Raw genomic sequence first — 20,847 nt, 5'->3', positions numbered from 1 at the left:
ACCACCTGTTCAATTTCTTTTTGAAAAGAATTATCACCACAGACTTGGGGAAAGTGGTGGTTGAATTTTTAGCCAACCAAATTAGATTGTGCATTACTAAGGTTCAAAATGGATCATGGTGGATCAAATAAGTGGATCAGGGTGGTCTTCAAAAGGACCATGAGAATGTGTTGAAGTGGGAGTTGAGCTTGGCAGTGGTATATTTCTGACACTGTTTCAGTAGCAGAGCACCATGTAGAATATCTTATCACATAAAGTTGCCTGGCAAGATAAGATGATCCTGTGAATTGAAAATGTGGATGTGCAACTGGGGCAATACAGGAAAGACAATCCATTAAGTTGATGCTGAATGAGTTAACAAGAAATTTGTGGCTCAATCTCAGTGTTAATGCTATAAGAATTAAACTTGAGTTTAAGACGAAAACTGTGTCACAAATGTGATTTTAAAAATTGAAAATTGTTTTTAAGGTTTGACACAAACTATGATGACTTCAGTGAACTGAGATTGCAGACCAAATGCATTGGTTGCTTTGAATCAGGATATTTGAAATGTTATGGATTATAATTTATGCAATTTAAAATAATCGAAGATCAATTTAAGAAAACATTTCAAGGACAACTGTCAATATCAATGCAACCTGAACTATACATGTACAAGGCACATGGTCTATGTAGCCTTTTGTGCACATTAGTGTTAGCATATTGCCTAAATATATTTCTCTATGCAGCTAATGAACATGAATAATATCCAAAAGATCTGGCTGATATTCAAAAATTAGTATCGTTTAAAAGATTTGAAAATTTATTGAAGTATTTCTGGAATGTTGGTGTCTCAGTGGAGTTCACCCCCTAAAGCTCTTTTGCAGTGGATTTTATCTGTGTATAATGGCCATGTTTTAATATAGGTTGTTATGTAGGCCTTTGTAAAGGATCCATATGAAACTTGACAGAAGCTTTATCTTTTAACTGCAATTTGCTAACAATACTCAGTTTGACCATTTTATTCAAGTGATATCCATGTATTTGTGTGGAGTTGACATTTTGCAAGTAATAAATAAAAGACCTACGTCATCTCATACTACGTTCTTGTTTGGAAATATTTGGTATTTTTCTGATTTCACATGAGGAATCTTTGGCTTAATTCTTTACTGATATTTGTACAGCAATTTCAAACTTCAAATTGTACTATTTGCATTCTTCTGGCTAAAATATCTGACTCGTGTTAGCATTTTTGTTGAACTTTTTTTAAATAACTTGTTCTTTCATTACTTTTTAACCAGTTGGATCTTGAGGATAAATCAGCGGTAATTGATTGTCCTTTCGGGTTATTCAGGAATCTCTCTCTTACATTAAGAATATAATAGTAGTAGAGAAATTTGGAATGCTAACTCTGCTACGCACAGGTTGACAATGAAATTTGGGCTGCTTCCCTAATTTGTGTTATCATTCCCTGCAGTGTATCTATTAGATTAAAAAAAATCACAAAACTAAATGTTTTATTTACGGTGCTGAGTAGAACCTAGTGTGGATTCATATAATGTTTTCTTGAATTATGAAGATTAAGCATGCTTGCTTAATTCCATTTAAAGATGTATTCTAAGCATTTGTGTGCCAAGGTGACATGTCTTAGGCTTTTCTGAACAGTTTGTACAGTATACTGTCGTGTCCAAAGTTTACTTCAACTACAAGTCATTGTGTAATTTGGGTAACTGATTTTTGTGAAGAAAATTCGTAATATTGTAAGAATAGTTGTATTTTTGGCTGTATTGGCAAACTGAACATTACAATTTGAAGAACACAAATTGGTACAATTTAATGTCTCGACTATTGCAAGACACCTTGGGTTTTATTTTTTGAAGCTTTGGGCAATTCCGTTCAAACTTTAGGATCTCCTTTCCTCCTCCTGCCAGAAGAGAAACAGAAAAACAGTTTACTGCAGTGTGATTCTTTTTTGTCGAAAGCCAGCTGGTGCTAGTTTACGTGGGTGAGACTCGTTTCCTGTGTTCCTCAGGGCCCGGAAATAACTTGAATCACACAGAAGATGTGCATGATTTCCAACCAAGACATTTGACTCCACTGACTTCCCAATTGCCAGAACAGAGTCTTCCTAGAATATTGCAATGCGATGAAATGTTACCTAAGCAAATGTCACGTAACCCAATTGATTCAACACCACAGGTAAGAATCAAAGGCTTTGAGTTAAAAAGGCACTTTTAATTTCAAGGCTTATTAAAATATAAATAAATTTGGGAGGCGACTGTGAATTTGTAAATGTTGAACAATTTTACTGCTACCCAAATATTTTTGGACCTTAACTTGGTGCATGCTTGAAAAATCAATAAGATTGCACTCAATTAAAAAAAATTAGTAAATCATATGCCTGCATTTATTTTCATTGATATAAATCACAGTTCATACTGTTAACTTGTATTATTTTTGCAATTGCAGATCAAGATGGAAACTACAGAGGGAGTTGCAACATCATTCAAGTCTTACGAACATTTCAATTCTGGTAAAACCCTTCTTGCTTAAAATTTGCACTACTTTTCCCTTTGAAACAATACTCTAGTCTAATACATGAATTTCCCATCCTAGGCCTTGATGTCAACTTTGCAACAGATTTCTTGAAAGGTCAAGATTTAAAAATGGAGAGCAGCTTCATTCCAGACAAGGTTTTAAAGGATTCGTTTTCCCATTGCCGATTACAAGTTAGCATCAAGAAGAGTTAACCTGTAGATTCTGCAAATTAGGGTTTGACAGCACTGAAAAACATAGGGAGCCTGAGTATCAGCACGCATTAATAATGCTGCCAGTTGATGCTTCCGGTTATGTAAGGCCAACCCTTACAACTACAGGGATCAATGTGTTTTCTGGGCAAGCTTTGCAGTATCAGTGCCCAAGGTGTCCTGCCAGTTTCACATTAAAGTCAAACGCTGAACATCATGAGAAAACTGTCCACTGCAAACGCAAAAACTTGCATTGTTCATTTTGCCCGAAATCTTTTCGTGATAGAACCGATTTAAATCGTCATCTAGCATCTGTACATTCATGTGAGTGTGCTTTTGTGTGTAGTAACTGTGGGAAAAGTTTTTGTACACAGAAAAACTTGATGAACCACATGAGAATTTGCTACCAGCACAGTACCCAGGTAGATATTGAATTTTCTGACCAACTTTTGGATAGTGATGATCAAAAAATTGAGGAGCAGCTTGAATGTTACGATGATATGAGTGTACATGGCTCCCTCCAGCAACTATCCCATTCAAAGCCAGTGACATTGAGTTGTCAGAGTAACTTAATGTTTCACAGCTTAGATGTTGTTCGTGCATAATTTCTTTTTGCCTTGCCAATTGCCTGAGAGATGCATAGCACGAAATCAGACCCTTTGGTCAATTCCTCCCATGTCGACAAGCTATCCTAACCTAATCTCGTCCCATTTGCCAGCACTTGGTCAATATATGTCTAAACCTTTCCTATTCATGTAGCTGTCTAGATGCCTTTTAAATGCTGTAATTGTACCAGCCTCCACAACTTGCACTGGCAGCTTATTCCATCCACACACACCTCAACATGTATACATTTTATATAATATTTTGTTACTTGGCACACAATTGGGTCTACAAATATTTTAATAGGTTATTGTACACTTTGTATTTGTAGCACATTGACTTTGCAGAGCAAAGTTATTCTTGGAGATTGCTAGGCACTTTTATCTAATGAGTACAGTGGTCAGAAGTAGATAGATATATTTTATTAGACTTTAACTAAATCATAAGGAATTGTTCATGTTTTTGTCTTTGTCTTAATTAAATGGCATTAAAAAAGGCATCCTGTCATGTTTTTCTTCACTGTTCGTATTATTTATTCACTTAAATAGTTGGTTAATGTTTCTTGTTAAATGCAAAGTTTTGAACTGGAAGTGGTTTTCTTTTATGAATTATTTAATTTTGATCTCAGTGCTTATTTATCCAATGCAAAAGTCTGTTAAACAGGACTCACTGAAATTCCTGACTAAATGTTATACGACATGCAGGAAGAATTTGTAAATTTAATTCAGTAGTGGGTATATACTGTATGTTTCGTTTGTTAACACAAGTATATTATTTAAATAATATTGATCCTATGTAACTTGGCATCCAGCTATTTATGAATGATTTTTAAAAACTCTTATAAAGGAGAGACATTCAGGAGCTTCTCTGTTTGTGGACATTCTGTTGAAGTAAACTCAATGTTTGATCCTCCTATTAGTGCAGATTCTTTGTCAATGTAATGTGAAATTAAATTCATTTTCATCTGTTGTTGAGCTCTTGTCTTTGTTTAGTATCACCAAAATAAGGGTTAGGCTTACGTCTCTACTTTAGAATTCATTTGCTGGAAAATGGTGTTTTGAGACTCAAGCAAATTATTAGTCAACTCGTAGTTTAACTTTGTGCCATTATGTCTACGGTTTTACATTCATGAGTATTTGTTGTTGAAAGCATTTCATGTTTTATAAATTTGATGTTGAAACTCCGGTTTTGTCCCAGAGTTGTTTATGCTAACATAGCTTTTTTTTATTGTGAACTGCAGTCTATTTCCACAGTTTAACCAAGCAATTGATTTTTAGTACAGCATTTGCAATACAATATGATCTGGACATTGCTGTTCCTGCAGCTATGCAGTTAATTTGTTCAAGGCATACAAATATTAGAAGTTACTTTTGACTGTGTTGTTTGCTTCTAGCTTGTCAGCTGTTACATGTGTCTTAAGAAATTCTCAGTCCACCTTCACAGGAAGGCATGTAATGTTTTTTTGGTAGAAATAGCAAAATATATCTTGCTGCAAAGTACACTGGTATATTTGATCATGCTGTTTTAAATTGCTTTGACTTCAATAAAGTTTAGAAACCAACAACTCTAGAAATGTAATAAGTTGCAGTTCTTGTTAAATTGTTTCTTAACGGGGCAATGGTTTTAACTGCATCTAGTTATTTTACCAGGATTTGGCTATCTCATGCTGGTACATTAGTACTTGTGTAAACAATGATACTGTTTATGTTGCAAGTTCACATTATATTCCGTGCATTGCTACAGCCTGAAATTTCGATTTGTGAAATAGGTATCAAGTTAGTTATGTTTTACTGATGTTTTCTGCATTGTTGACACATGTATGTTCATCTGTGCTTTATGTAGTTTCAAGTAAAGGTTCAGTAGTTTCACTATTTCAACTTGCTGCTCCTGTTAGTTACAGGATGCATGTTATTATACTCTTTGCAGTATTTTTGCTTCGTCTTGTTCTGAACAAATTATTTGTTTGAAGCAGTTGGCAATAATTTAATTTTCCATAAATCAAGTTGACGGAACATTAAAAAGAGAATTCAATAGCACTTGCATTTTCCAAGCCACATGCAGTGCTTTGGAACATCCTGAGGTTGTGAATGGCACTAAATGAAAAAAAGATTGTTTCCTTCATCTTTTAGTTGTATATTTGTTTAGGATTAAAGAGCTAAACAAAAGACTAAGACTAACCATTATTTAGATCACTTGTTTGCTTTTCTTAAAAAATAATTGCATTGTGCAAAATAGGGAGGTGCCACCCCTGAGTGCAGGCACTGCACCATTCCATTTCTCATTCACTGGGTTGTCCTTGTTTGCACATTGAGGACTCTGTGGTTTGGAAAAAGCTATTTTAACACTGCTATGTTGATAATATAAAAATGTCTGAATCAAAATGTCATGATCTGTGAGTATCAGTGACCTGAGAGGTATTTTAATTAGTTAGAATATAGGTTTATACTTTACATATCCCATGCCAAGTCTTTGTGAAACTTCCAAATAAAAAACCTGAACTTTCTTTATCTTGGGTTATTTGAGTTTTTGCAGTCACTTCTTTATGGCAGCTGTTGGTGCTGCTGAGCTGTTTGAGACCACCTCAACCAGGGTTCTGTTGTTGGATCTAAGTGTCCTTGACCACATCCCACAGCACACTACTTGCCATGAAGCAGAGAAGGCCATCAACCAGTTCAAGAACAAGGCGGCTGCTGGAGCAGATGGTAGCTCTGCTGAGGCAATGACATGGAGGCAAAGAGCTCCTGTTGCAGCTACACGACCTTGTCTGCCTCCTCTGCAAGGAGGAGAGCATCCTATGAGAGCTCCAAAGTGCCATAGTTATGAGCATTTTCTGAAAAGGGAACAAGTCTGACTGTGGTAACTGCAGGCAATCTTCCTGCTGTTGATGTTTGGAAATGTCATTGCCAAAGTTGTCCTCAATCATCTCTTTCCCCTAGTGGTTGAGGAACTCCTTGGAATCGCAATATGGCTTTGACCATGGGGAGGCACAATGGACATGAGTTTTGCCGTGCGATAGCTATGAAAAGAATGTAGGAGTCTCTGAACACTGCCCACTTTGACCTTACAAAGGCCTTTGACATTGTCAATCAGGAAGCATTATGAAGTGTTCTACTCCCTTTTGGCTGCACCATGCTTAGATCCTGACCTGAAACGCAGACTCCATACTGATTTGCTGCTTAGTCTGCTTTGCATTTTCCAGCTCCACACTTTATATTAGCTGTCCATCTCACCGCCAACATGCTGCTTGCTGGAGTGAAACTAACCTACAAAAGTACTGGGAAATTATTTAACCTTCAACAGCAAATGTGAGGTGATGCATTTTGGGAAGTCTAATTCAAGAGCAAATTATACAGCAAACGGGAAAAGTTGATCAGAGAGATCTGGGAGATCAAGTCCATTGTACCCTGAAGGTTACTGCACATGTGGAAAGAGTGGTCAAGAATGCATATGGTATGCTTGCCTTCATTGGATGGGGTATTGAGTATAAGAGCTGGCAGGTCATGTTAAAATGGTACAAGACATTGGTTCGGCTGCATTTAGAATATTGTGTACAGTTCTGGTCGCCACATTACCAAAAAGAAGCTTTTGGAGAGGGTGCAGAGACGGTTTATGAGGATGTTGCCTGGGGATGGAAGGTGCTAGCTACGAAGAGAGGTTGAGTAGGTTAGGATTGTTTTCATTAGAAAAAAGGAGATTGCGGGGGGACCTGATTTGAGGTCTATAAACCTCATCTGCCGCATATAAGCCGCATCTGCTCCCAGGAAAACGCCATCCCATATTCCCAATTCCTTCGTCTCCGCGGCATCTGCTCCCAGGAGGACCAGTTCCAATACCATACAACCCAGATGGCCTCCTTCTTCAAAGACTGCAATTTCCCCCCAGACGTGGTCGACGATGCCCTCCACCGCATCTCCTCCACTTCCTGCTCCTCTGTCCTTGAGCCCCGCCCCTCCAACCGCCACCAGGACAGAACCCCACTGGTCCTCACCTACCACCCCACCAACCTCCATATACAGCATATCATCTGCCGTCATTTCCGCCACCTCCAAACGGACCTCACCACCAGGGATATATTTCCCTCCCCTCCCCTATCAGCGTTCCAAAAAGACCACTCCCTCGTCAGGTCCACACCCCCCACCAACCCAACCTCCACTCCCGGCACCTTCCCCTGCTACCTTTAGAAATGCAAAACTTGCGCCCACACCGCCCCCCCTTACTTCCCTCCAAGGCCCCAAGGGATCCTTCCATATCCGCCACAAATTCACCTGCACCTCCACACACACCATTTATTGCATCCGCTGCACCCGATGTGGCCTCCTCTATATTGGGGAGACAGGCCGTCTACTTGCGGAATGTTTCGGAGAACACCTCTGGGACACCCGGACCAACCAACCCAACCACCCCGTGGCTCAACACTTCAACTCCCCCTCCCACTCCACCAAGGACATGCAGGTCCTTGGACTCCTCCATCGCCTGACCATAGCAACACGACAGTTGGAGGAAGAGCGCCTCATCTTCTGCCTAGGAACCCTCCAACCACAAAGGATGAACTCTGATTTTTCCAGTTTCCTCATTTCCTCTCCCCCCACCTTGTCTCAGTCAAATCCCTCGAACTCAACACCGCCTTCCTAACCTGCAATCTTCTTCCTGACCTCTCCGCCCCCACCCCCCACTCCCGGCCTATCACCTTCACCTTGACCTCTTCCACCTATCGCATTTCCAACGCCCCTCCCCCAAGTCCCTCCTCCGTACCTTTTATCTCAGCCTGCTGGACACTTTCCTCATTCCTGAAGAAGGGCTTATGCCCGAAACGTTGATTCTCCTGCTCCTTGGATGCTGCCTGACCACCTGCGCTTTTCCAGTAACACATTTTTAGCTCTGATCTCCAGCATCTGCAGTCCTCACTTTCTCCTTGAGGTCTATAAAATCAAGAACGGTATAGGTAGGGTAGATAGAGATAAGCTTTTTCCCCAGAGTGAAGAATTCAATAATGAGAGGTCATGCTTTCAAGGTGAGAGGTGACAAGTTTAAGGGGGATACATGTGGCAAATACTTTACATAGAGGATGGTATGTACCTGGAATACGTTGCCAACAGAGGTGGTAGAGGCAGGCTCGATAGATTCATTTAAGATGCGTCTGGACAAATGCATGAGTAGGTGGGGAATAGAGGGATATGAATGCTTGGGAATTGGGCGATAGGTTTAGACAGTGGATTTGGATTGGCTCAGGCTTGGAGGGCCGAAGGGCCTGGGCTGTAAATTTTCTTTATTCTTTGTTCACCTCCAAGCCAAAACTAAAGTCAACCCATGCACTGCCATCGAGTTGCAGTATAATGATACTTGCATATGTGCAGACGCAGAAGATGATCTCTGGACTATCATCAGCACCTTTACAGAAGACTACGAGACATGCGTGTTTCCCTGAACCTCCACATGATAAGGATCCTCTACCAACCTGGCCCCATGCTGCACTGTTAACCCTCGATCATCAAGGTCCATGGTGATGCTTCAGAGAATGCTGGCCACTTCCAGTACCTCAAGAATACCCTGTTGACCAAAGCAGATATTGAAGAGACCAAGCATCTCCTCCAGTGCGCAAGAGCAGCCATTGGCCCCCCTGAAGGAAAGGTGTTCGAGGACAGCATCAAGTCTGACACTAAGCTCACAGTATATACAACTGTTATGGTTTCTGCCCTCCAATATGGCGGTGAGGCATTGACTGTCTCTAGAAACTTGAAGGAGCTGGAGTAGTACTCCCACTGCTGCCTGTGCAAGATCCTGTGAATCCACTGGGAAGACAAGACACTCCAACACCTGTGTTCTCTATCAGGCTTACATCCCCAGCATTGAGGCATTGACCACCCTTGATCGGCTGCAATAGGCTGGGCACTGGTCCGCATGACTGACATGAGACTTCGTAAGCATGCACTCTACTCCCAGCTCTGTAACAGCTGGCAAGCTCTAGGTGGATAGAGGAAACACTTTTTAGGGATACCTTCAAGGTTTCGCTGGTGAGGTGTAGCATTCCCACTGACAGCCAGAAATCACTGACTTAAAACTGTGCAAAGTGGAGGAGGAGCATCTGGTAGGGTATCAAGCACTTTGATATTTGTTGTTGGAGAAAACTGAGGGAATTGAAAGCCCATTGAGTTCTCCCAATAAAACTCTTGAACTCGACTTTTTATGATCCATTCCATAGGTTCAGTATTCGGTTGTGTCCTGCCCACAAAAGTGGACTATTCTGATCAAATGTGTGTTTGTAGATTGTTCTTGTTGGGGAAGGCTGTTGAAAGATCACTCATTTTCTTTGGTGCACAGATAGTAACAGCACACTTTTGAAACTTCATATCACAAAGCACTTCATTTAGCATTAAATAAATTAGTGCATACCATTGAAGGAAATAAATGTACACAAGTTCAATTTAAAATAAAATTCTTGCATGTAGGGAAATACATGGTGACAACTTGCATAATGTCCAGATTACAGAGGAGGAAGTGCTGGATGTCTTGAAACGGGTAAAGGTGGATAAATCCCCAGGGCCTGATCAGGTGTACCCGAGAACTCTGTGGGAAGCTAGAGAAGTGATTGCTGGACCTCTTGCTGAGATATTTGTATCATCGGTCGTCACAGGTGAGGTGCTGGAAGACTGGAGGTTGGCAAACATGGTGCCACTGTTTAAGAAGGGCGGTAAAGACAAGCCAGGGAACTATAGACCGGAGAGCCTGACCTCGGTGGGCAAGTTGTTGGTGGGAATCCTGAGGGACAGGACGTACATATATTTGGAAAGGCAAGGACTGATTTGGGATAGTCAACATGGCTTTGTGCATGGGAAATCATGTCTCACAAACTTGATTGAGTTTTTTGAAGAAGTAACAAAGAAGGTTGATGAGGGCAGAGCAGTAGATGTGATCTATATGGACTTCAGTAAGGCGTTCAACAAAGTTCCCCATGGGAGTCTGATTAGCAAGGTTAGATCTCATAGAATACAGGGAGAACTAGCCATTTGTATACAGAACTGGCTCAAAGGTAGAAGACAGAGGGTGGTGGTAGAGGGTTGTTTTTCAGACTGGAGGCCTGTGACCAGTGGAATGCCACAAGGATCGGTGCTGGGCCCTCTACTTTTTGTCATTTACATAAATGATTTGGATACGAGCATAAAAGGTACAGTTAGTAAGTTTGCAGATGACACCAAAATTGGAGGTGTAGTGGACAGCAAAGAGGGTTCCCTCAGATTACAACAGGATCTGGACCAGATGGGCCAATGGGCAGATGGAGTTTAATTCAAATGAATGTGAGGTGCTGCATTTTGGGACAGCAAATTTTAGCAGGACTTATACACTTAATGGTAAGGTCCTAGGGAGTGTTGCTGAACAAAGACCTTGGAGTGCAGGTTCATAGCTCCTTGAACCTGTGGAGTCACAGGTAGTTAGGATAGTGAAGAAGGCGTTTGGTATGCTTTCCTTTATTGGTCAGAGTACTGAGTACAGGAGTTGGGAGGTCATGTTGTGGCTGTACAGGACATTGGTTAGGCTACTGTTGGAATATTGCATGCAATTCTGGTCTCCTTCCTATCAGAAATATGTTGTGAAACTTGAAAGGGTTCAGAAAAGATTTACAAGGATGTTGCCAGGGTTGGAGGATCTGAGCTGCAGGGAGAGGCTGAATAGGCTGGGGCTGTTTTCCCTGGAGTGTCGGAGGCTGAGGGGTGACCTTAGAGGTTTACAAAATTATGAGGGGCATGGATAGGATAAATAGACAAAGTCTTTTCCCTGGGGTCAGGGAGTCCAGAACTAGAGGGCATGGGTTTAGGGTGAGAGGGGAAAGATATAAAAGAGAACGAAGGGACAATGTTTTCACACAGAGGATGGTACGTGTATGGAATGAGCTGTCAGAGGAAGTGGTGGCGGCTGGTACAATTGCAACATTTAAGAGGCATTTGGATGGGTATATGAATAGGAAGGGTTTGGAGGGATATGGGCCAGGTGTTGGCAGGTGGGACTAGATTGGGTTGGGATATCTGGTCGGCATGGGCAGGTTGGACCAAAGGGTCTGTTTCTATGCTGTTCATCTCTGACTCTATGTTGAATTACTGGGCATTAAGCTTATTCTTTTCTTAATAAACTCATTCAGCTGGTACCACCAGATCTCCTTGGGTTGCTATTACACGCAGAATGTTTTTAATAGAAAGGAATAAACTCTTGTATTCTACTTTGGCTGTCTCAATTTACAGCTTCATGGGTGAATTTTATGTTTGTGTAAAAATCTTTTCATAGAAACTTAGCCATAGTTTCATCTGGCAATACAATGTAGACTGGATTTCGGGCACAACTTCCCAATTGCGTCTTAAGCAGATGATCAGCCCCATAGACTATATTAGACCAAGTGATCCATGGGGTAGGCAAGCATATGTTTACGTTTGTTTTCATATAATGGTTGTTCCTAGAATAGGTCACTAGTCTGTCACCGATATAAAATAGAAATTTCTGGAAAACTTATCAGGTGTCTCAGCTTCTGTAAAGAGAAAGCAGAGTTTGCATTCTGGGTCCAGTGACCTTTTTGAACTGTCTATGTTCACGGACTAAATTCATAAATCATCCCTACAAACTTGTTGCAATTTATTCATTAAATCAACTTAACTGTGGTTTTCTTTTTTAAAAAAAAATCTTATTCCCTCTGTGTTTATCCAAAAATCTTTCTCCGATTGCTGCCTCCTTCCTTCTCAACCTTCCTAAACTTAAATTCTGGAATACTTTTTTTCTTCAGTCTATGCTTATAACTGAATCACAAGTACACTTTTTAAACTATATATTGCAAAGAAATATCATTTGTCTCAGCTGTATTTTCATGGCTTGTTTCTTGCTCCTTTCATAACCCACACCTTCCTCTGTTCCATTAGTGGTTTATAAATGCCACCAACTTGCTTAAGCAAATGGTTGAAAGTTCAGAATGGATTTTTTTAGCATGTCAAGTCGTCTTAAACGACATGGCAACAGTAATATAGTACTATTGAATATGAAGGATAACTTGAACTTTTAATTTCTTCCATGGGATACGAGTTGTGCCCATCACTAATTGCCCTTGAAGGTAACTGTGAGCCACCATATCGAACCATTGTGGTGTCTGCACTTTCACAGTGCTATTTTTGAAAAGGTGTTCGTTGATTTGGAGCCAGTGACAATGAAGGATCAGTGAAGTTGTTCTAAATTAGGCTGGGGACTGACTTGCACAGGAACCTGCAGGTGGTTGTGTTCCCGTATGGCTGTTGCCCTTCTAGCTTGCAGAAGCTGCAGACTTGGAAGATGCTGTCAAAAGATGTTTGACAAGTAGCTTCCTCATGGCTTACTGGAAATTAATGTTTAAGATGGCGGATTGGGTGTCAATCTGCCAATTGGACTGCCTTGGCTTGAGTAGTGTTGAGCGTCTTATGTTGCTGGAACCTTGTAGATGGTGCTAGGTTTTGGCATTGGAGGAGGTGAGTTACTTGTCTCAACTTCCCATCTCTACCTGCTCTTGTACTCATGATCTTCATATAGCTGTTCAATACAATTAATTCCCAGGATTTTGATGCGCAGATGATAACATGGTTTAATATCAAGGATACATTGTTAGATTCTCTCTTCGTGGAGATGGCACTTGTTTGGCATGCATATTAAGTTGCTACTTATCAACACAAACCTGGATGTTCTCCAGGTCTTGTTGCATATGGAAGCAGAGCATTTTCGTATTTGAGGAGTTATGAATGGTGGTGAATATTGTGCAACCATTGTGAAGTAGTTGACAATGGTCTAGACTAGGATACTATCCTGAAGAACTCCAGTGATGTTCTTGGGCGGAGATGATAGATCTCCAATAAACAGCCAAAATCAGTTCATGAGCTATAAAAGAGCAAGTAACAAACGGTAGGTGTGTTTTTGTTGTTTTTGCATTCGAGAAAAATGCTCTGCATTCTTGGTCAAAAAAGGAGATTAAGAATGTTCTGTTTGTCAACAATTCCAGTCGAGGGTGGTTATTTCAAATAGGAGAACTCAATGTTGGAAAGGGAGTGGGAAGGGGAATTAAAATCGGTGGTGAGTGGGAGTTCCAGTCGGTTCCTGCTTCCAGGTGAGACAGAGGTTCACCTGCCTCTTCCAACCTCATTTACTGCATCAGATGCTCCCGATGTAGTCTTCTCTACATCGGGGAGATCAAATGTGAATTTCGGGAACAGTTCACTAAGCATCTCAGCCGGGTCTGCAGGGGCTGACTGGACCTCCCAGTCACCGTCCATTATAATTCCCATTCCCACTCTCTTTCTAACATGACCATCCTTGGCCGCCTCCATTGCCAGAATGAACTCAACAGCAAATTAGAGGAACAACAACTCATCTGTCTGGGAAGCCTACAGCCTGGAGGACTCAACACTTGAGTTCTCGAATTTCAAATGACCTTCCCCTCCCTTCCCCTGACTCCCTTCCCAGCTCCTCCCCCTTCCTTCCACTTGTCCCAGACACCTACCAGATTCATTCCTTTCATTGATCAACCAGGTCATATCCTATGCCTGTCCTCACCTGTCCCCACTTAACCCAGCACGCACCCCCCAACCCCTTTTATCTGCAGCTCCCCCTACACCCACTCCCAGTTCTGGAGAAGGGTTACACCCAAAATGTCGATTTCTGATGCCGCCTGGCTTTCTGTGTCTCCTTGTCTACCTTAGTATTAGCAGGTGGCAGCATCTCCAAATGATACGTGATGTGATGTTATCATTCCACCAAATAGTGATTATTCAAAATTTGTTACAGGTACTTCTGGGATATGCATGTTTCGGCAGTGAGATTTGCCTATAATGTTGCTGAAGTATTGGACAATATTTTAGAGAACACTTACCTCTGTTCATAATTGCGCGAATCAGCAGGGCTCTGTTCATGCACTGCATTCTGTTACAAATTTATTCTGTTCTGTCAGTTTTCTGTGTGAGTTGCAGCTTAAATGAAGTCAAATTCAGTAAATCAGCATGTTTTGCATCCTGTATTTCAACTCTTGGTTGGAGAAATATAAAGGCATTTGCTCTTTTCAAAATACCCCACTAAGAAGTGGATCATTTGTGAAAAGCTGGACTCCGACCATATGCTTTGTTTCCACTACTTTTTCCCTCGTTTAGAGCAATTTTTGGCTGGTTCCTGGTTGGAAAGTAATGTGATGTTCATGATGCATGTCACCACAACAAGCAAGATTTGTTTTTGGGGCGGTAGTGTTGAGAAAGCTGAGAGTTCTGACTATTACAATTTGCAGGTTGATTTTTGCCAGTTTTGTTGTTTCCGTTGCACAAACAGCTCCCCAAATGTTCAGCCTCCTTTTTACGTGTCATCATCAATTGTTAGAGATTTTGAATGCATAAAAAATATGATTTTCTTTCCCTCTCTCTTAGTCTAACCTTCCTTTAATTCACTTCACAGTTTTTTTGGTATCTGACTTGACTCTTAATTCATCCTCTTGTGTCATTGTCATTTTGTTTTCTTTGATTCATAACTGTCAATTTAAAGAAGACATTTTGGATCACACCATTAACTAAGCTCACAGATGTTCCATTTCATGCACCTTGCCAGTATAAGCTTGCACTTCATGATGCCACAATTTCCATGCTCTGGCAAAAATGCCATCTGCTGTTTTGCTAAATGAATTGTCTCATTCTCAGAAGGAAAATGAGTACTTTGGTGTTAGGTTTTATTTGCAAGTTGCTAACTTCTGTTGCTCATGTAACCATTGAGAAAGGCCAGTGCTTGCTATAGTGCATTTGTATACAAGTTGGATAGTCGTAGAATTTTAAAAGTACTCTTTGATTCAAGATTCAAGTCTATTTTGATCAAACCATAGAATTTGTCTAGAGATTAAGCAATGGACCAACAGGAATAGTGGTCCTTAACGAAGTTGAACATATTTTACATACAACAATAGTGTGCATGTCTTTTTAATTGGTAGTTACTGATTTTTATAGTTGAATTGAAATTCTATCCAGTCAATTTTGGAGTGTCATTCAAAGTTTTTTTCCAATCTAAAACTGTCCCAAATTTGCCATTGACCAATACTTTAATTTATGGACACCATTTCAAATTTAAAATGTCCTTTGTGGACATATTCAAACTATTGAGTGTACACAGATACCAAAAAGACTCTGGTTCATCCAGCATCACCTCTAACACAGATGAAGACTGCCTATGGGTGATTCAATATGAACTCCCTCCAAGAATAGACGACCTGTGAACTCTTCCAGCAAGCCCTGCATTCCAAACTTGTCACCTTCCCCATTGCTAGTGCATTTAATCTACCCGTCTGCTTTGGCCTCAAAAATGGCATTTATTTCAACCCGTGCTAAATTACTGGGCTTCAAAGTCACTGTCACCAGGGATGGTTTAATCAAAACAACACTGCGATTGACTAAGTGAATAAAGCAGAAGAAAGCTGCTTTCTGTCTTTGGCGATCCAAAAACAGTTTGTTTGATATATGTCCCACTGGCAATCCAAGGCTGAAGACAGTGTGTGATCTGAGAGATCCAGCACATTTTGGTGGCACGAGAAAGCCAAGAAGATCCATGTATACGGCAACAAGCATGATTTTAAGAAGCTTCCTCCAGACTTCATGAAAGCAATGATGTTTCGTTTCAGATTGGCCCTATGTCAGTGCTCACAGCTGACTGGTTCGCCTTAATCTCTGACTCCATCAGGATCAAGTGGAATGAACGCATTGGGACTCTTCTCAATTGTGATAATCTTGGATCCTGCTCTGTAGTTTGGAGGCCAGCATACAGTGAATGCGTCCTTAACAGAACTTGGGCCCTGGATGAAGTTGTCAAACCACTTCAAAAAGCCAAACCACGTAATCCCAGGAGTACATGTACTGTGAAGACTTGATTGTGTCGAGCTTATATTTTTTTGAGAATTGAACCTCCCAGGAGATTTAAGCAATACCAAAATTTTATTAATCTTGAAAAGTAAGCTAACTTAAATACAACTCCATGAGCTGCAAATCTATACTCCATTGCACATAAGATTGTTGCTGTAGCACAACTAGAACACCTACTTTCACTTACTTAACCTGTTTTGTTGGAATCCCTGTGCAAGTTCAGAGCATTATGGAACACTGAGATGTAATTCTTACAATTTAGTGGATCCAAGGAAAAAGCTGTGAGCAAAATTAGAGTCTCTCTACGGCTTTCAGTAATCTGTTGAAGACTTGTGCCTTCGTCATTAGGAAGCTGTCTAGAAGGTCCTGGCCGTCAGTTGGCAGGAATACATCAGATTGTGCAGCCGATTCATGACTGCCGCTGTCTTGGTAGTGGGTTGGAATTTGACTTTTTTTCAGCAGAACTGTTATCAAACCAAAGATGTGTGCTTATCCCTTGTTTCCATCTTTGTCGTGACCATCCTGGATGGTGAAGGGTGCCCTTTCACTGTACGCCTGAATTTAGTGCAGGTTGGATGAAAGCTATTCAACCTGATAAGGCTATTGGCATTCCTTGTCCTGTTACAAGAAACCTATCAAGCTATACAAAGAATAAAAGAGGAGCTCAAAGAACTCCACAGCACAGGAGGTCCACCCTTTGGTCCATAAAGGCTGAACTGACACATGACACCTCTCTAAGCTTAAAAAAACCTTTTGCCTCCATGCAGTGCGTATCAATCCATTCTCTGCCTTTTCATGTGTCTATCGGGGTGCCTCTAAAATGTTGCCAATGTACCTACTTCTATCACCACCTCTGGCAAATCATTCCAGGCACTTCCATCTTCTCACGTTGTCTTTCAACTTTTTCCCCTTTTGCTTTAAATGCATGTCTCACAGTAATTGGCATTTGCACCCTGGGAGAAACAGTTAGACTACCCATTCAGTACTATATCTGAAGGCCAATAAGATGAATGTTGTCCTCTCATCAAAACCCAGGCCTGCACAAAATATCCTGACCCTCTAACTTCCTTGCATTATGGTTACGATCACTCCTGGAGGTGGTCGCAAACTTCAGCTACCTTGATGGTCATACATCTGAGTCAGCAGCCATAAACTAGAGATCTGACACAAGATCTTGGTGCATGCGCTTCTCCTTTTGGGAAGCTTCTCAGATGTGTCTTCAAGAAAAGAAACCATGATTGCAGTCTCCAGTCATCTTCCTGACAGCTCCCATTGGCTGCAAAAGTTAGGTGATGTATAGCTGACTCTGAGAAAGCTTAACATACTGCCAATGTTGACCAGGGAAGATTCTATGCATCATCAAGATGGATCACTAAATAAATACCTTAGCATCCTCCAGGAAAGCAGAGTCCTGAGCATAGATGTGAAAAGTCTATAACAGTAACTGCATCAGTCAGGTCAGTGCATCAGAATGCTGAGCACTTACCTTTAGAAAGGCTGTTTGTTCCCAATTTGTGACTGGTCTTGGTGCAACTGGCAGGAATATTTTCAAGATACCTTGAAAGCTTGCTTGAAGAACACTAGCCTTGACCCCAACAACTTAGGAAGAGTGTACACTGAACTATCCACAATAATTTACTACTTCAATGATAAAGGCTAAATGTGCATCTTGAGAGATCCTGGACTGATCAGCTGTCTGACTTGTAACTTACTGCTAATATGGAATATGGACTTTGGAGTATTAACTTTGAATGCTGTTTCTTCTTCAGCCTTGTACCATCTGTTTTCCGTCTGCCTTGACTGCATTCAGTTTGTGATTCTTTTGTCACAAAACTGTCTTGCACATTAAATTTGAAAAAACAATATTGACATGTAATGTGGGAATTGCAAAAGATGAATTGATTCTTTTTTGTTTATGTTGGAATTATAAAATAGTTAATTCAATCACTTAGTGGCCAACTCTCTCCGAAGTGCATTCGAATCGTACATTTTCTTGATCTGTCTTGTTTTCCACCAGACACAATGAAAGGTGTATTACGTATATTTTGGGTTTTAAAGTTGAGGCAGAGAGATATTTGGTCAGTTCTGACAAGATAATTTTTGTATGAGCAGGTCAGAAATTCATTTGCAACAGTCATTTAAGACAGTTGGTTCCAAGAAGGCATGTGTTTCAGTCAAGAGCCCAGCAGAACTCCTGTAGTATTCACGTACCCATTACTTTTTGTTTTGGAACTCCATTCATAATGGACAGCAGGTTTTCCCAGCAGGGAAAATCAGTCACCCAAATCAAGGTGTTTAGTTTGTGAAGTTTCCAGCCAGGACAGTTTAAATAGAAATATTCAGTTATTAAAATTGAAAAAGTTTAGGCCATCAGAATTGTGCCATCAACTTCAGAAAGGAACCAAAAAACTGTCTCTGAAGTCAAAGGAAAATAAACCTGCAAGAGTAAAAATTGAGGAGATATGAGTGATATTTCTAAAATTGGGTGTCTGTAAAAGGTTAGTATTGGGAAACGGGCTGAAACTTTGTTTTGCTAATGGTATTAAGATCTTTCTAACTGCCTGATTAGCATAATAGTTTTGTTGTGTGTGACTCATTACCACAGGAATAACTGCAAAAATTAAACATATGATCTTTTATTCTGGGATCTGACTTGTCTGGTATTGCCATCAGCTGAGATCTTAACAAATGATTTCAGGGTTGAAGCATCTGGTACAAAAACATCTTCCAATTTCACTGTTCCTAAAGCAACTAATAGGATTAATATGCTGAGACAGGTTGTTTTGTTTTCCAACACATCTTTGCAACAGTCATTGTTCCATCTGTTACAAATGTAACAACGTTTGCATTTGTTGAGCCAGTATACATATTGGGGCCAGGGTAGCATGGACTTTGAGTAAGCCAAAATCCTGCAATATCAAGGATATTGAATTTTGGCTTTGATTCTAATTGAGAAATAAACTGTCTGGTTGTAGTTAAATAGTCTTTCAAGAGCTTTTATAATCTTCTCTTGCAATAAAACTCATTGTGTATTATCATTCTTTGATGAGTTCATCTCCTTCAAGTTGTGTGATTGGAGTCAGTACTTTTTGACATTTGTCTGTTATGCTTGCTTTTTTTTAACTGTGCACCTACTCCTTCCACTTTTACCTCACTACTCCTTCATGTTGGCTTCAATATCTAGATGAATCTGTTATTTACCCATCTATCCACCCAATCCTGGGTGCACAATCTTCCATGACACACCACATTCTGCATATTCCGAAGTTTCTGTGAATCGGAACAGAATTTCTCAATCATAATGAACGTTCTGGGCAGCTTGTTATCTATGTTTTCTCCTGCAGTCAAAATTAAACATGTAAATGATACCTAATGGTTAACTTATTAATTGTTTAGAACTTGAGCATGGTATTACAATCGTCTATGAGGTTTAAATCTTCCTAACACAGTATCTACTGTGTAAGTATAGGGTGGCACGGTGGCTCAGTGGTTTGCACTGCTGCCTCACAGCACCAGGGTCCCAGGTTCGAGTCCAGTCTCAATTCCTAGACTGTCTGTGTGGAGTTTGCACATTCTCCCTGGGTCTGCATGGGTTTCCTCCGGGTGCTCCAGTTTCCTCCCAAAGTCCAAAGATGTGCTGGTCAGGTGAATTGGCCATGGTAAATTGTCCCATAGTGTTAGGTACATTAGTCAGAGGGAAATGGGTCTGGGTGGGTGTGTCGGTGTGGACTTGTTGGGCCGAAGGGCCTGTTTCCACACTGCAGGGAATCTAATCTAATACGAATCTAATCTCGTTATTTTCTAGCTTGCATTCATGTTACTTGAAGGTACCCTTGTCAGAATACAAAACCATTTTCATGTGCGAATTTCAGAGTACCACAACTAGTACAAATCTTCTGTTGTAATTATTCTTTCCAATGCTGTCAGGTTGTCTTCATATCTCTCGTTTTGAACTGATTAAATTCTTCAAAATTCCACTTCATTCACTGAAATTGCTACTTTCAACCTTTTGAATGGACTATTTTCCATTACGTCATATGCATCTGGCTCTGTTGGCAGCACTACTTCCTAATTCTTGGACCTCAGTAAATGCTGAAACCTAGTTGCAGTCCTTCTCTTATTTTTAACTAACCTGATCAGATGTGTATTGACACACCTATGGACAGGTGAGATCTGAATCTCCGACTTCTGATGTACAGGTGGTGATACTAAGACTGTGTCACAAGACATCCTGGGTGCAATCTTTTGATGAGAAGTTAAAATTGCCTGCCTTTTAATTGGTTTTTTTGGGTTTTATGAAAATTCTTCCCTCAGCCCAATAAATAAAACAAACTGGCCATCTCATTTGCTGTATGTGGAATCTTTAATTTGCATAAATTGATTGTGCAAACGTAAACAGCAATGTAGCTTGTGTCTAATGAAGAAAATGCAATACTATGTGAAATGTGATTTGAATGCCTGAGGTATATAGTCCTTAATGCAAGGTCTCTTGTTCACTTTTTTTCTTTTGTTCATGAATGTCTTTAAGTTTAGGAGTCTTAAGTGATTGTACCTTGTCTAGACTTGAAGCTAATTGGTTTCATGCAGTTCAACAGGAAATTACTTTTCTTTATTCTCTGAGAGAACCCAAACACCTCAGA

The 20,847-nt window shown here is 40.5% G+C and overlaps 1 protein-coding gene across 2 annotated transcripts in view; it reads left to right on the top strand.

Moving 5' to 3' along the window:
- Positions 1–20,847, top strand: part of LOC140463056 (zinc finger and BTB domain-containing protein 46-like) — a 98,223-nt gene that overhangs the window by 66,361 nt on the left and 11,015 nt on the right. Inside the window, exons 5-6 of one of the 2 annotated variants that reach the window (XM_072556696.1) lie at positions 2,012–2,178; positions 2,449–2,512. The exons of the other annotated variant lie outside the window; for it this stretch is intronic. Coding sequence (XP_072412797.1) covers positions 2,012–2,178; positions 2,449–2,512 — 231 coding nt within the window. The remainder of the gene's footprint in view (positions 1–2,011; positions 2,179–2,448; positions 2,513–20,847) is intronic. 2 annotated transcript variants of the gene reach the window in all.

This window comes from Chiloscyllium punctatum, chromosome 37, assembly GCF_047496795.1.
Source record: "Chiloscyllium punctatum isolate Juve2018m chromosome 37, sChiPun1.3, whole genome shotgun sequence".
Lineage (NCBI taxonomy): Eukaryota > Metazoa > Chordata > Chondrichthyes > Orectolobiformes > Hemiscylliidae > Chiloscyllium > Chiloscyllium punctatum.
The sequence above is the reverse complement of the archived record's forward strand: the minus strand, read 5'-3'. Positions and strand labels throughout refer to the sequence as shown.